Source organism: Bicyclus anynana, chromosome 21 (assembly GCF_947172395.1).
Source record: "Bicyclus anynana chromosome 21, ilBicAnyn1.1, whole genome shotgun sequence".
Taxonomy (NCBI): Eukaryota; Metazoa; Arthropoda; class Insecta; order Lepidoptera; family Nymphalidae; genus Bicyclus; species Bicyclus anynana.
In genome coordinates this window covers 11,720,896-11,732,373 of record NC_069103.1, presented here as the reverse complement: position 1 = coordinate 11,732,373, position 11,478 = coordinate 11,720,896, and the positions used below count along the sequence as shown (strand labels likewise).

At 34.9% G+C, this 11,478-nt stretch overlaps 1 protein-coding gene across 1 annotated transcript; it reads right to left on the bottom strand.

Annotated features, from left to right (window-relative positions):
• Positions 1–693: 693 nt before the first annotated feature.
• Positions 694–8,809, bottom strand: LOC112046436 (bilin-binding protein). Its single transcript, XM_024083051.2, has 4 exons — positions 8,652–8,809; positions 7,042–7,258; positions 4,001–4,108; positions 694–862 (listed from the first exon to the last, which is right to left on the bottom strand). Exons 1-4 carry the CDS (start codon positions 8,757–8,759, stop codon positions 714–716), a joined length of 582 nt encoding a protein of 193 aa, XP_023938819.2. The 5' UTR covers positions 8,760–8,809; the 3' UTR covers positions 694–713.
• Positions 8,810–11,478: the final 2,669 nt, after the last annotated feature.

Here is an 11,478-nt window from a genome sequence, read left to right as displayed (position 1 = left end):
TTTCTTTAAGAATATATGAGAAATGACGTCCTTAGTCGCTAGACATTTTAACTTCCTGATTGTTAAAAGCGCCCTTACGGTCACATTTATAAACATGGATTAAGTTTCTTCACAGTAAACTAAACTTTAACTATTAGTGATTAGGTGCACATTAGTTTAAAGAAAATTTAGATTAGTTTAAAGAAAATTTAGAAAGTTCATGTTTTTAAATATGGCCGTTAACGTTTATATCTATAACGGAACTAAGCTATTAAAACAAATGAATAATACCTACTTACTAAGAAGGATTTTAAAAAAATGCATTTTTTTTAATATTTTATTTAATTCAGACTAAAACTATTGTAGACAAACACTCTTTGTGTATTCTTTAATTTAATCACGCCGAAGGAACGAATAATGTGGCATTATTTAATAATATTGTGCTATTAGGGATGTGCAATATCTCATTGTCGATACTTGTTATTGCATTTCTGGACAGCTCGAGTATAAAAATAGTACATCCAAGATCGATGATCTTGAATGGTATTTAAAATGTCATTGTATGCTAGCACGGCTTGGCGTGAATGGACTTTACGAGTTAAAGGTCATTCAAGGAATTCCATTAGTCGATGTTTTAAGTTGTACAAGGGAAGTTTGAAATTAACGGAATATTTCGCAACTTTGAACTCTATAGTCCGCTTAATAGAGTTGTAGTTTTAGTCTTCACAAAGTTTTTAGTAAACGACTCTGCACGCTGCCTCGGAAAAGTCAGTGTACTTGAATTTGCTGCTGTCCAGGAATTTGGAGTCCTTTATGAATTTGTCAACCTTCGCCTTGCTCTGGGGGTCCAAGACTTTGCTCCTTGAGAAGATCCAAGCGAAGTCTAAAACAGATAATTAACATTAAAAAAATATTTTTTTGTATTACTAAAAGAGTAGAGAATTTACAATCACAAGACAAGATGCTTGAACTTTTCCTCTCTATCGTCCTATCAGCCGATGGACGTCCACTGCAAGACATAGGCTTTTGTAGGGACTTCCAAACATCACGATACTGAGCCGCCTGCATCCAGCGAATCCCTGCGACTCGCTTGATGTCGTCAGTCTACTGGTGGGGGGTCAACAAACACTGCGCCTTGTGGTGCGGGGTCGCCATTCCAGCACAGCACCAGCACAGGGACCCCAACGTCCATCGGCTTTTGCAACTATGTGCCCCGCCCATTGTCACTTCAGCTTAGCGACTCGTTGAGCTATGTCAGTGAACAGTGCAATAATTGTTGACACTACTGTTCCGCATGACGATAATCTGGTTAAAGCCAAAAAGGAAAAAAATAATAAAATAAATCAACTGACTTCAAAAACAATAATTGTTGATATTACTGTTCCACATGACGACAATCTGGTTAAAGCCGAAAAGGAAAAAAAATATTCAACTGACTAAACTAAAAAGCAAAAAATAACATCATACTATGTTATGTTATGTTCTAACTGTTGATCAGTTTGATGGCGGTGCTAACCCGATGATGTAAAAGTAAGTATCAGGTCTCCAAGTCATAGACATCTGCCTACTATAATAAAAAATTTTTAACAAAAAAATTTAACCGACTTCAAAATCACAAAAATAAACTAAAAAGCAAAAATAACATCGTAAGTGCAACCTTCTGATCTCTTTGAAGTTGGTGCCAAGCCAGTGACGTGACGTATTAATTAAAGCCGTTTCTAAAAGAACCACGGTCTTTAAATCCTAAAAGTTTATGAATTAATCGCCTTTAGTTAATTTGTTGGCACCGCCTTCAAAGTGATCAGAAGGTAGCATATGTAATTTTTCGCTTTTTAGTTCATTTTTGTGATTTTGAAGTCGGTTCAATTCTTTTGTTAAAAAGATTTTATTTTTCTGTTTTCAGTGTCCTAGCATTTAGTTTTCATAAAAACCAGTAAAGTAATTTTGTGTCAAAATGAAAATTACGAAATGGCCCGTACAGTGGCGCTTTCTTTTTTTTTTTTATTCTGTACAAGTTAGCCCTTGACTACAATCTCACCTGATGGTAAGTGATGATGCAGTATAAGATGGAAGCGGGCTAACTTGGTAGGAGGAGGATGAAAATCCACACTCCTTTCGGTTTCTACACGACATCGTACCGGAAAGCTAAATCGCTTGGCGGTACGTCTTTGTCGGTAGGGTGGTAACTAGCCACGGCTGAAGCCTCCCACCAGCCAGACCTGGACAAATTAAGAATACCTCAATCAGCCCAGCCGGGGATCGAACCCAGGACCTCCGTCTTGTAAGTCCAATGCGCATACCACTGCGCCACGGAGGCCGTCTTTATTTACAGTACGGGTAATTTCGTTATCTTCCTCCTCCTCCTCCTCCTCTTATCTCAGTGATAGAACGCAGAAGGTATGCATAAATGATATAAAGTCGCACGGTTCCACTACCATAATGGGCGTCCCACAGGGTTCAATTCTGGGTCCTTTTCTATTTTTAGTGTACATAAACGATTTACCATACCATGTCAGCGGCATATGTGAGATTGTACTGTTTGCTGATGACACATCCTTAATTTTTAAGTCCGACAGAAATAAAGATAACTCTGACGACGTAAACCGTGCCATATCGCATGTGTCGCATTGGTTCACTGCAAATAATCTACTTTTGAATGCCAAGAAAACTAAATGTATTGAGTTTTCATTGCCAAATGTTAAAAAATTAGATAAGTCTATAATGATCGATGGTGAAACACTGGAAATGGAGAGTTCCACAGTTTTCCTGGGAGTGACCTTGGATTGTAAACTTCAGTGGGGTGCTCATATAGAAAAACTGTCTGGTAAACTTAGCTCAGCGGCATTTGCCGTGAGAAAAATAAGACAGTTTACTGATGTTGATACAGCTAGGCTTGTTTATTTTGCGTACTTTCACAGCGTAATGTCTTACGGTATTTTATTGTGGGGCAAGGCTGCCGATATACAATCTATATTTGTTCTTCAAAAAAGAGCAATTCGAGCAATATATCAATTAAAATCACGCGAGTCCCTCCGTCAAAAGTTTAAAGAAATAGGTATACTAACAGTAGCCTGTCAATATATATATAACAGTATAGTATATGTAAGACAAAATATTAATTTGTACAAACGAAAAGGAGATTTAAACCCACGTCTTACTAGACACGGGCATAAGTTAGTTATTTCTGCATATCGTCTCCAAAGAGTAAAAAAATCTTTTGTAGGTTTGGGTGTACTCTTCTATAATAAGATCCCCAAGACTGTGATGGACCTGCCAATGCATAGCTTTAAGCAATGTGTTAAAAAACATCTACTTAGTCGAGGGTACTACAACATTGATGAGTTCCTTAATGATAAAGATGCTTGGAGGTCGTTGGATCAGCTTCCACCTTCACACAGAAAGTAAAACTATAAAAAATGTAAACAGTAATTGTTATTAATTGTAAATTATAATACTGTATGAATTTTTCAAAAGAGCAACTGTTGAGTTTCTTGCCGGTATCTTCTCAGCAGAACCTGCCTTCCGAACCGGTGGTAGAATCTTTACAAATAGTCAACTGACGTGTCAAAAGTGCTTGTAAACTGAGCCTACTTGAAATAAATGATTTTTTTTGATTTGATTTGGTTATTTTCATTTTAACACAAAATCACCCAACCGATTTTCATGAAAACTAAATGGAACCAATCTGGAGGACACGAAGTTATGCGGTAACAAACATGAAAAAAAAACATACGCTTTGAATTAAGAACCTCCTCCTTGGATAGAAGCAGGCGTTACTTTGCGGAAGTTCATCATGATTATATAATGGAACGTGCAATTGCAAAGTTACTTTGCAATTGCATGTTGTAGAGTCAGCATCTCCTGAGGATGCTCCGGTTTCGGGGTGAAACGTACTTAGAGAGTAATTTGTCGGACCTGGGTGACGTTGTCGCATGGGTTCGTCGACATTTCACGGATGATAGCAATATAAATAAATCATTATATAATCTCCTCCTTGAAGTCGATTAAAAAGTGTTATTACCTTGACGGGTCTTCTTCTCCGCGTTATATTTGCAGTAATAGACGATGGCATAGTTATCATAGTCTGTGTCCAGAACCCAAGCCGTGTACTCCTGGTAGGAGCCGCCCTCTGTAAAGTAATATAGCTAAAGCTCAAAAGCTAATGTGGAGCAAAGCTTCTATTACACTCTAAGAACCTACCAGTAACAAAGAAAAAAAATTGGAATCTTTAATCATCATTATCAACCCATATTCGGCTCACTGCGGAGCTCCAGTCTCCTCTCAGAATGAGAGGGGTTAGGCCAATAGTCCACCACACAGGCCCAATGCGGATTGGCAGACTTCACACACGCAGAGAATTAAGAAAATTCTCTGGTATGCAGGTTTCCTCACGATGTTTTTCTTCACCGTTTGAGACACGTGATATTTAATTTCTTAAAATGCACACAACTTAAAAGTGATGTGCATACCCCGGACCGGATTCGAACCCACACCCTCCGGAATCGGAGGCAGAGGTCATATCCACTGCACTGTCTCTATCTCTATCTTTAATCGACGTACTTATATATAGTTCAGCTATATCGAAGCGTGCCTAAAAGATTACTAAATACAGAGTTCCCACTCTAGATATAGTTTTTGAATAGAATAGATTGAATCGAATAAAAATTATTTTAAATAAGTAGCTAAATGTAAATCCGCATCTTTATTGTCTGACAATAATATATTGATTGATGATATGTTCTCGTTATTAATATTATCGACTAGCTAACGCCGCGCGGTTTCACTCGCGTGGTTCCCGTTCCCGTAGGAATACGGGGATAATATATAGCCTTCCTCGATAAATGGGCTATCTAACACTGAAAGAATTTTTCAAATCGGACCAGTAGTTCCTGAGATTAGCACGTTTAATCAAACAAACAAACAAACAAACTCTTCAGCTTTATAATATTAGTATAGATATTATGAAACAACTAGGTACATACCTATTAATAGAAAGAAGCTCACATTCACTGTAATTATTTCCTATTCACTAACATAATATTATAAACTGACTTTAACATAAACACATAAATTCTTTTGTGATATATAGTCCTAATTAACCTTTATGTCCTATAGTTAAGAATGATAAATGAATAAAATATATGTCAATATAATTTTTATTTTTAGATTTTTAATTAATACATTACACATTAAATTAGTTTGCTACTTTACTTTGGTTCTGACCTAATATTTCGTCATTAATCGAAATATATTTCAAACTTAAACAATCTACCCTCGACTCTAATATCATGGACCTTGTAATAATTTTGTATCGTACCTAAATAGTAACGAAAATCTAGAAAGATTTTTTTATTTTATCCTTTAAGTTCCATATTTTTTTAGATATTAAAAATTATGTTTTCTATAAAAGAAGAAGGAGTATTGTGAAATCACAGAGTAACCAGAGAGAGTCTTTACAAACTGCGTGCTGAAGCTGGCGCAACCCATAAAAAAAAAACAAAAGTTACGCCTCTCCTTGACATCCGCATATTGTACAAAAATTTTTCATAATTTGTATTTCAAAATTTAACACTAACAACAATTACGTAAATTAATAATAACCAATAAAAAAAAATACTCCTACGATGGAGTTAAGATAAGACGCCGTTTTTCTTGAACAATATTGAAAATTACTGATGCGTTTTTGAATTTCGTATTTGTGGCGGTTACGACACCATCATGTTCCGTACGCTCCATCTGTATATTAACTATTATCTGTGTATTAATTATTGACTAATCTGTGTGTGGAACATACACATTAATAGGGATGATGACAGTTTTTTAAATTGTATATAAATTAAGAGTTTACTAATAGCAAAGCAATTTTGTAACAGTAACAGGGTATCTGCGATCATAACTTTCGGAGCTACAGGGATTTAAAGGGTCAGATTTACGGATCTGCCGCGGATCCCTGAAAAACGCTCCATACAAAATGGCACGATTTAGTGACGTCGTTAGCTCGCTGATCGTTAGGTTTGTATGGGCGTTCAAACAAAATTACTAATATCTTTGTTATTTGTGCGTTGATGTTTATAGTTCATTTATTGAAAAATGTCACATTTAATGTAAGTAAGCTAAAACTGTATGAATTTTCATATAATTACGATGAAAGATTTTTAATAGATTTTGAAATTTTATTATCTCATTTATTTTTCAAATATTCAGACGATCATTGCTTTTTATGTATAAATTAGTTAACCTTATTTACCCGAATGTATCATAAAAATTAATATATTCAAACCTAGTCATCATCCCCATTTTTAAGCTTGAATTCTAAAGGGCGATAAGAAATATTGATTGGCAAAAATGATATGTAATACTTATTAAAAGTCCTATATCTATATATATTTATTAAGAGACTTTATTGTGTTGAGGTTGCTTAGATATTAAATAATAAAAAAAAAATTTTTAAGTAAAAGTTTTATTTTGAACTTTTTAACTAACTATAAACTGAACAATATTTTAAAAGATGATATTTTAATAATTTGATTTTTATTACGATAAAAAAAAGTTTTTAGTATATCTTATGTACCTATATGAATATAAATTTCTAAATACCAATTTTGATCAAATCAAAGTGTTTTTTTTTACTCTGCATTTTTTTGGAATGAAACAGTGACAGTTTTTAATTTCATGTTATCTTTTATTTTTATCTTCTAAGTTATGTAAGTAATTATCTACATTTGAGTTGAGCGAATTCACAAAAAATGCTCTAAGATTATGGTTTCATCATCATATTTAATTTATTTAAAAGACCTTTCAAAAACATTAGTGACCAAAAATTATCTGACCTATAGATTAGTAATTTGAAATTATCTACAGTGTTTTATACAAATACAATTGACGTACTTGGCAACCATTTTAGGTCATTTGCTTAGTAGATAAGTTTTACTGTTGCCAACATTAGATTGTAAAAAAAAATACGCCTCTGCTCATTAAACTGATTGCATGAGACAGATACAAAAAAAATACGCCATATTGATTTTTTTTTGAAGAATTTTTAGTATTAATCCAGATCTTTACCACCATAAGGGAGAGAGTACAGGAGTTTTCCTTCAGTAGCGCTTGGAGGTGCGAGCCTGGCAGTACCGTCGATGGAAGCCAGCCTTCCATTGGCTACATGGAAGCTTCTGATCTGGATGGTGTCAGCCTGAAGTCTGTACTCGGTTGAGCCGCACTGACCCCCCTTCTCAGCATCGTTGGGGTACTTCGCGAGCTCAAACCAAACCCCATTACCGTACTGGAAATAAAAAAAATAATTTAATTTTTTCGAGACATATAAAAAAAACATGAACTCAAATTGAGAATATCCTTTTTTGAAGTCGGTTTAAAAACTGTAAGGCACAAGCTAACTTATCCTAATAACTATGCATATTACGCCCATGTGGAATGGTGGCAAGAATATTGGCTGCATTTCCGCGCTGTACAGCCAGGCCTTCCAAAAATGAGCCTTCTGTCACCAGTCGAGGGAAATTTAAACAATTACATTACATTATTTTTATAAAAACAACTAAACTATAAAAATAGGCATACATTAAAATGATTTTTAATTAGCAAACGCCTCAGGGAGCCTCCCTGAGGCGTTTGTTATATTTGCATACTCGTATATTTAAATATTTTTTTTGTTTACATACAATTGACTAATCTAATTTACCATAACATTCTAAATCACTCCACACTGCTCCATATTAATATGTACGGGAAACAATATCAAGCAACTTAACATAGTCTTTATCGATTATTTTATGACAAGTTAGCCCTTGACTGCAATCTCACCTGATGATAAGTGACGATGCAGTCGGAAGCGGGCTTACTTGGAGGCTAAGTTGATTCTAACCATATCTCTGATACGTGTCATCGTAGCGGAACGCTGAATCACTTGGCGATACGTCTTTGCCGGTAGTGTGGTAAGCAAAACCGATGCCTACTACAAGACAAAACTTGAGCCAATTTAGAAATTATATAATCCTAACTATACTGGGCATCTAACCCAGGACATCTCTGTTGAGAACCGCAGCACTGTGCCAGAGAGGTCGAAGGGGAATGGGAATATTGGTCACTAACTGACGCCGCGTTGCTTCACCCGCGTGGTTTCCGTTCCCGTAAGAACGGGGGATGATATGTAGCCTATATAGCCTTCCTCGATAAATGGGCTATCTAACACTGAAAGAATTTTACAAATCGGACCTCTTCTTTTCTTGAAATTAGCGCGTTCAAGATAACAAACAAACTCTTCAGCTTTAGTATAGACTAGCTGACGCCACACGGTTTCACCCGCGTAATACCCGTTTTCGTAGAAATATGGGGATAATATATAACCTATAGCCTTTCTCAATAAATGGGCTATCTAACACTGAAAGAACTTTACAAATCGGACCAGTAGTTCCTGAGATTAGCGCGTTCAAGCAAACAAACTTCAGCTTTATAAAAAAAATATGGGGTTTAAAAAAAACTTCAGGAGGCAGGTCATCTCCTCCCAGTTAAAAATCCAAGTGGGGGTACGGGCCTCGAGGCTATGCCTTCTTGTCCCGGTAAGGCGCGAAGTACCTTGTTCCCCTGGTCATGTTCATCCAGCCCCTTTCGGGGGGCCTTTCGACCTGAGGGTAGTAAATTAAAGTAAAAAGAAAACTTACTGCTTCCAAATTAAAATTCTCCACCGGTTTCACGAGAGGGCACTGAGCGTTGTGGTAGACATTGGCAGAAGCCGTCGCTACCAGAGCGAAAAGAATTAAACCGTACATTTCGAAATTGATTTTCACAATAGCTTGCGAACAACTGATGTGCGGATCTCAAAAACCATCATATATAAACCCGAACCGAAAACCAAAAAAAAAATAACACGGGGGTCGTGGTATTCAAAAATGTTATCTCTAATTTTAATTTTATGTTAATTTGCGTTTTATTATATGTTTGCCTTACGAATGTCCTAAGATGTATTAACAAGATCGTTTAAGAACAAAACAATTATAGGATTTTTAGGGTCCCGTGGCTAAAGTTTTCTGCCTCTTTCCCCCAGTTCCTTTAATACCTTGCTTATACGTAGTTATAATTTTTGAACTTAATTTTAAAATGGCTGTATCGACTGAAGTATTACAAACAAACGCCGCGTCGTTAAAATAAGCATTAACCATGTGAGAGTGCCTTTGATAGTTTGTCACCCCATGCATTTACCCCCAAGTGTTTTTTTTATTTTTATCTTTACAAGTTAGCCTTTGACTACAATCTCACCTGATGATGCAATCTAAGATGGAATATAAGGCATATTTTTATATTATCCTCGACATAATATGCGTAACCTCTTTCTTCCCCAGTCGCTAGTCACTTAGCTTCGTATTTTTTAAATTAGTCAAATTATCAAAATTAATTAATTAAATATTGTCCCTTACGGCTGGGATTTGATCTATCGCATGTTCATGACAATCTGGACTAATTGGCCACTGGATTGGCCAACCGTACTTACTTACATATGGTAGGCACATGGATTGACGGACCTTATATATTCTAAAAACTTACACTCGAATTGAGAACCTCCTCCTTTTTTTAAGTCGGTCTATAAAATGAGGTATATCATAGATATATCTTATACCGAGACCCTGAAACAAACAGCTATTGCAGGGTTTTTGGCAATTTCAGGGTATCTTTCTATAAAATGAGGTTTATCAGGCTATTGCAGCGTCTTGGTTTATAAATATATTTGGCTATTGCAGGGTCTCAGTCTACAAAATGATGTATATCTGGCTAATGAGGGTCTTGGTCTATAATGTGATGTAGGTACATTTGGTTATTGTAGGGTCTCGGTTTACAAAATGAGGTATATCTGGCTAGTCCAGGGTCTTGGTCTATAAAGTGATGTAGTTACATATGGGTATTGCAGGGTCTCAGTCTACAAAATGATGTTTAACTTGATATTGCAGGGTCTCGGTCTATAAAATGAGATATATCTATTATTGCAGGCAGAAATATATCTGGCTATTGCATGATCGCGGTATATCTGCATATACCGCATTTTATAGAACTATTGCAGAGTGTCAGTCTATAAAATTAGGTATATCTGGCTATTGCAGGGTCTTGGTCTATAAAGTGATGTACATTTGGCTATTGCAGGGTCTCGGTCTATAAAATAATATACGTCTATCTATCATATGCTCTCAATCAAACATTTCAACAAAATGAAGTTCCACAAGGACGTGTCGGGTCATCAAAGTGAATAAATTGTTATTGTAAAAGTAAACTGCTACAAAACGTGCTTCCATTGAAAATTACACACTAATCAGATAGCCTCACTAAGTGCAGTTTGGTACATGATTTCTCTGTACGTTATCTGATATTATCCACTTAAAAGCAACACAGAATATCACTATGAGTTGCCGATATAATTGATAAAATGTATTTGCAAAATTATTGTAATTTGTCTTCTAATTTTAAAATAGGAACACCCTATTTAGTGTAACAAAAGTAAAAAGTAAAAAAAAATAATATCCAGGTTGTCTTAATTTAGTAAAACCCCTTTAAAACACTTTCTTGACACCCTTTCATTTAGAAAATTGATCCCCGTACCCCCGAACTACTCCTTTCCCCCTCAAATGCTAGGTCGTTTGAAGAGGAAAGGGGTTTGTAATACACAAATCAAATCCTTTCATTTGATACCCCACTCGGCTATATTCGCTTATTAATTTCTTCTTCTACCCCCATAACACTGCCGAATCAATTTCCATCACACAAGCAAAAAAAAATCAACTTAATGAAAATCCGATCGAGAGCTACAAGAGCACGTAAACAGAATCGTGGGCGTCCGCTAGTTAAATTATTTATTTATTTATATAAAGCACGCCAACAATACACATATTAAACGTTAAAACATAAAATAACACATATTAAAGAATCCTGATATGCATATAAACAATAGGCGCACATAACATTTATATAATTATATGTCAACACTTAACCAATTATAATATGTCAAATTTATAGGAAGGATTAAATGTCAAAATTAATTATTACCCAATTTAAAATTAATAAAATAGTATACAATTTTAAAACAATAGCTTAAAGAAGAAAACTTAACTTAATTAAATACAATTATTAAATTAATTTACTAGGTAGGTAGATTATTTATTATTTTTTATTTCTTTAAAAATAATAATAAATTATGAAATAAATTTAGTATAAATTAATAGAATAAAATATTCTTTCTTAAGTTTTCAAAACAAATGCTTAACAAGCTCATTAATTAAATTGTTTTAAAAATTAAATTATCTCAAAATTTATTTAAAATCAAAACAAAAATATTAAGATAAAACATTAACATTAAACTAAATCTTACTAATAATAGAGACAATTTAATTATTATGGATTAATTATTATGGAATTATAAAATACTATGTGCCAACACAAGTACACTCTCTAAATCCTCATTCCCGTAGTCCGACACGACTGATCAAAGATCTGGGGCAGGACTGG

Coding starts and splice junctions, on each gene's coding strand:
- LOC112046436 (XM_024083051.2), bottom strand. CDS start 8,759: ATGTACGGTTTAATTCTTTTCGCTCTGGTAGCGACGGCTTCTGCCAAT. Junction 7,259..8,651: donor AGAATTTTAATTTGGAAGCA/GTAAGTTTTCTT, acceptor TTTTATTTCCAG/TACGGTAATGGGGTTTGGTT. Junction 4,109..7,041: donor GTACTCTCTCCCTTATGGTG/GTAAAGATCTGG, acceptor ATTACTTTACAG/AGGGCGGCTCCTACCAGGAG.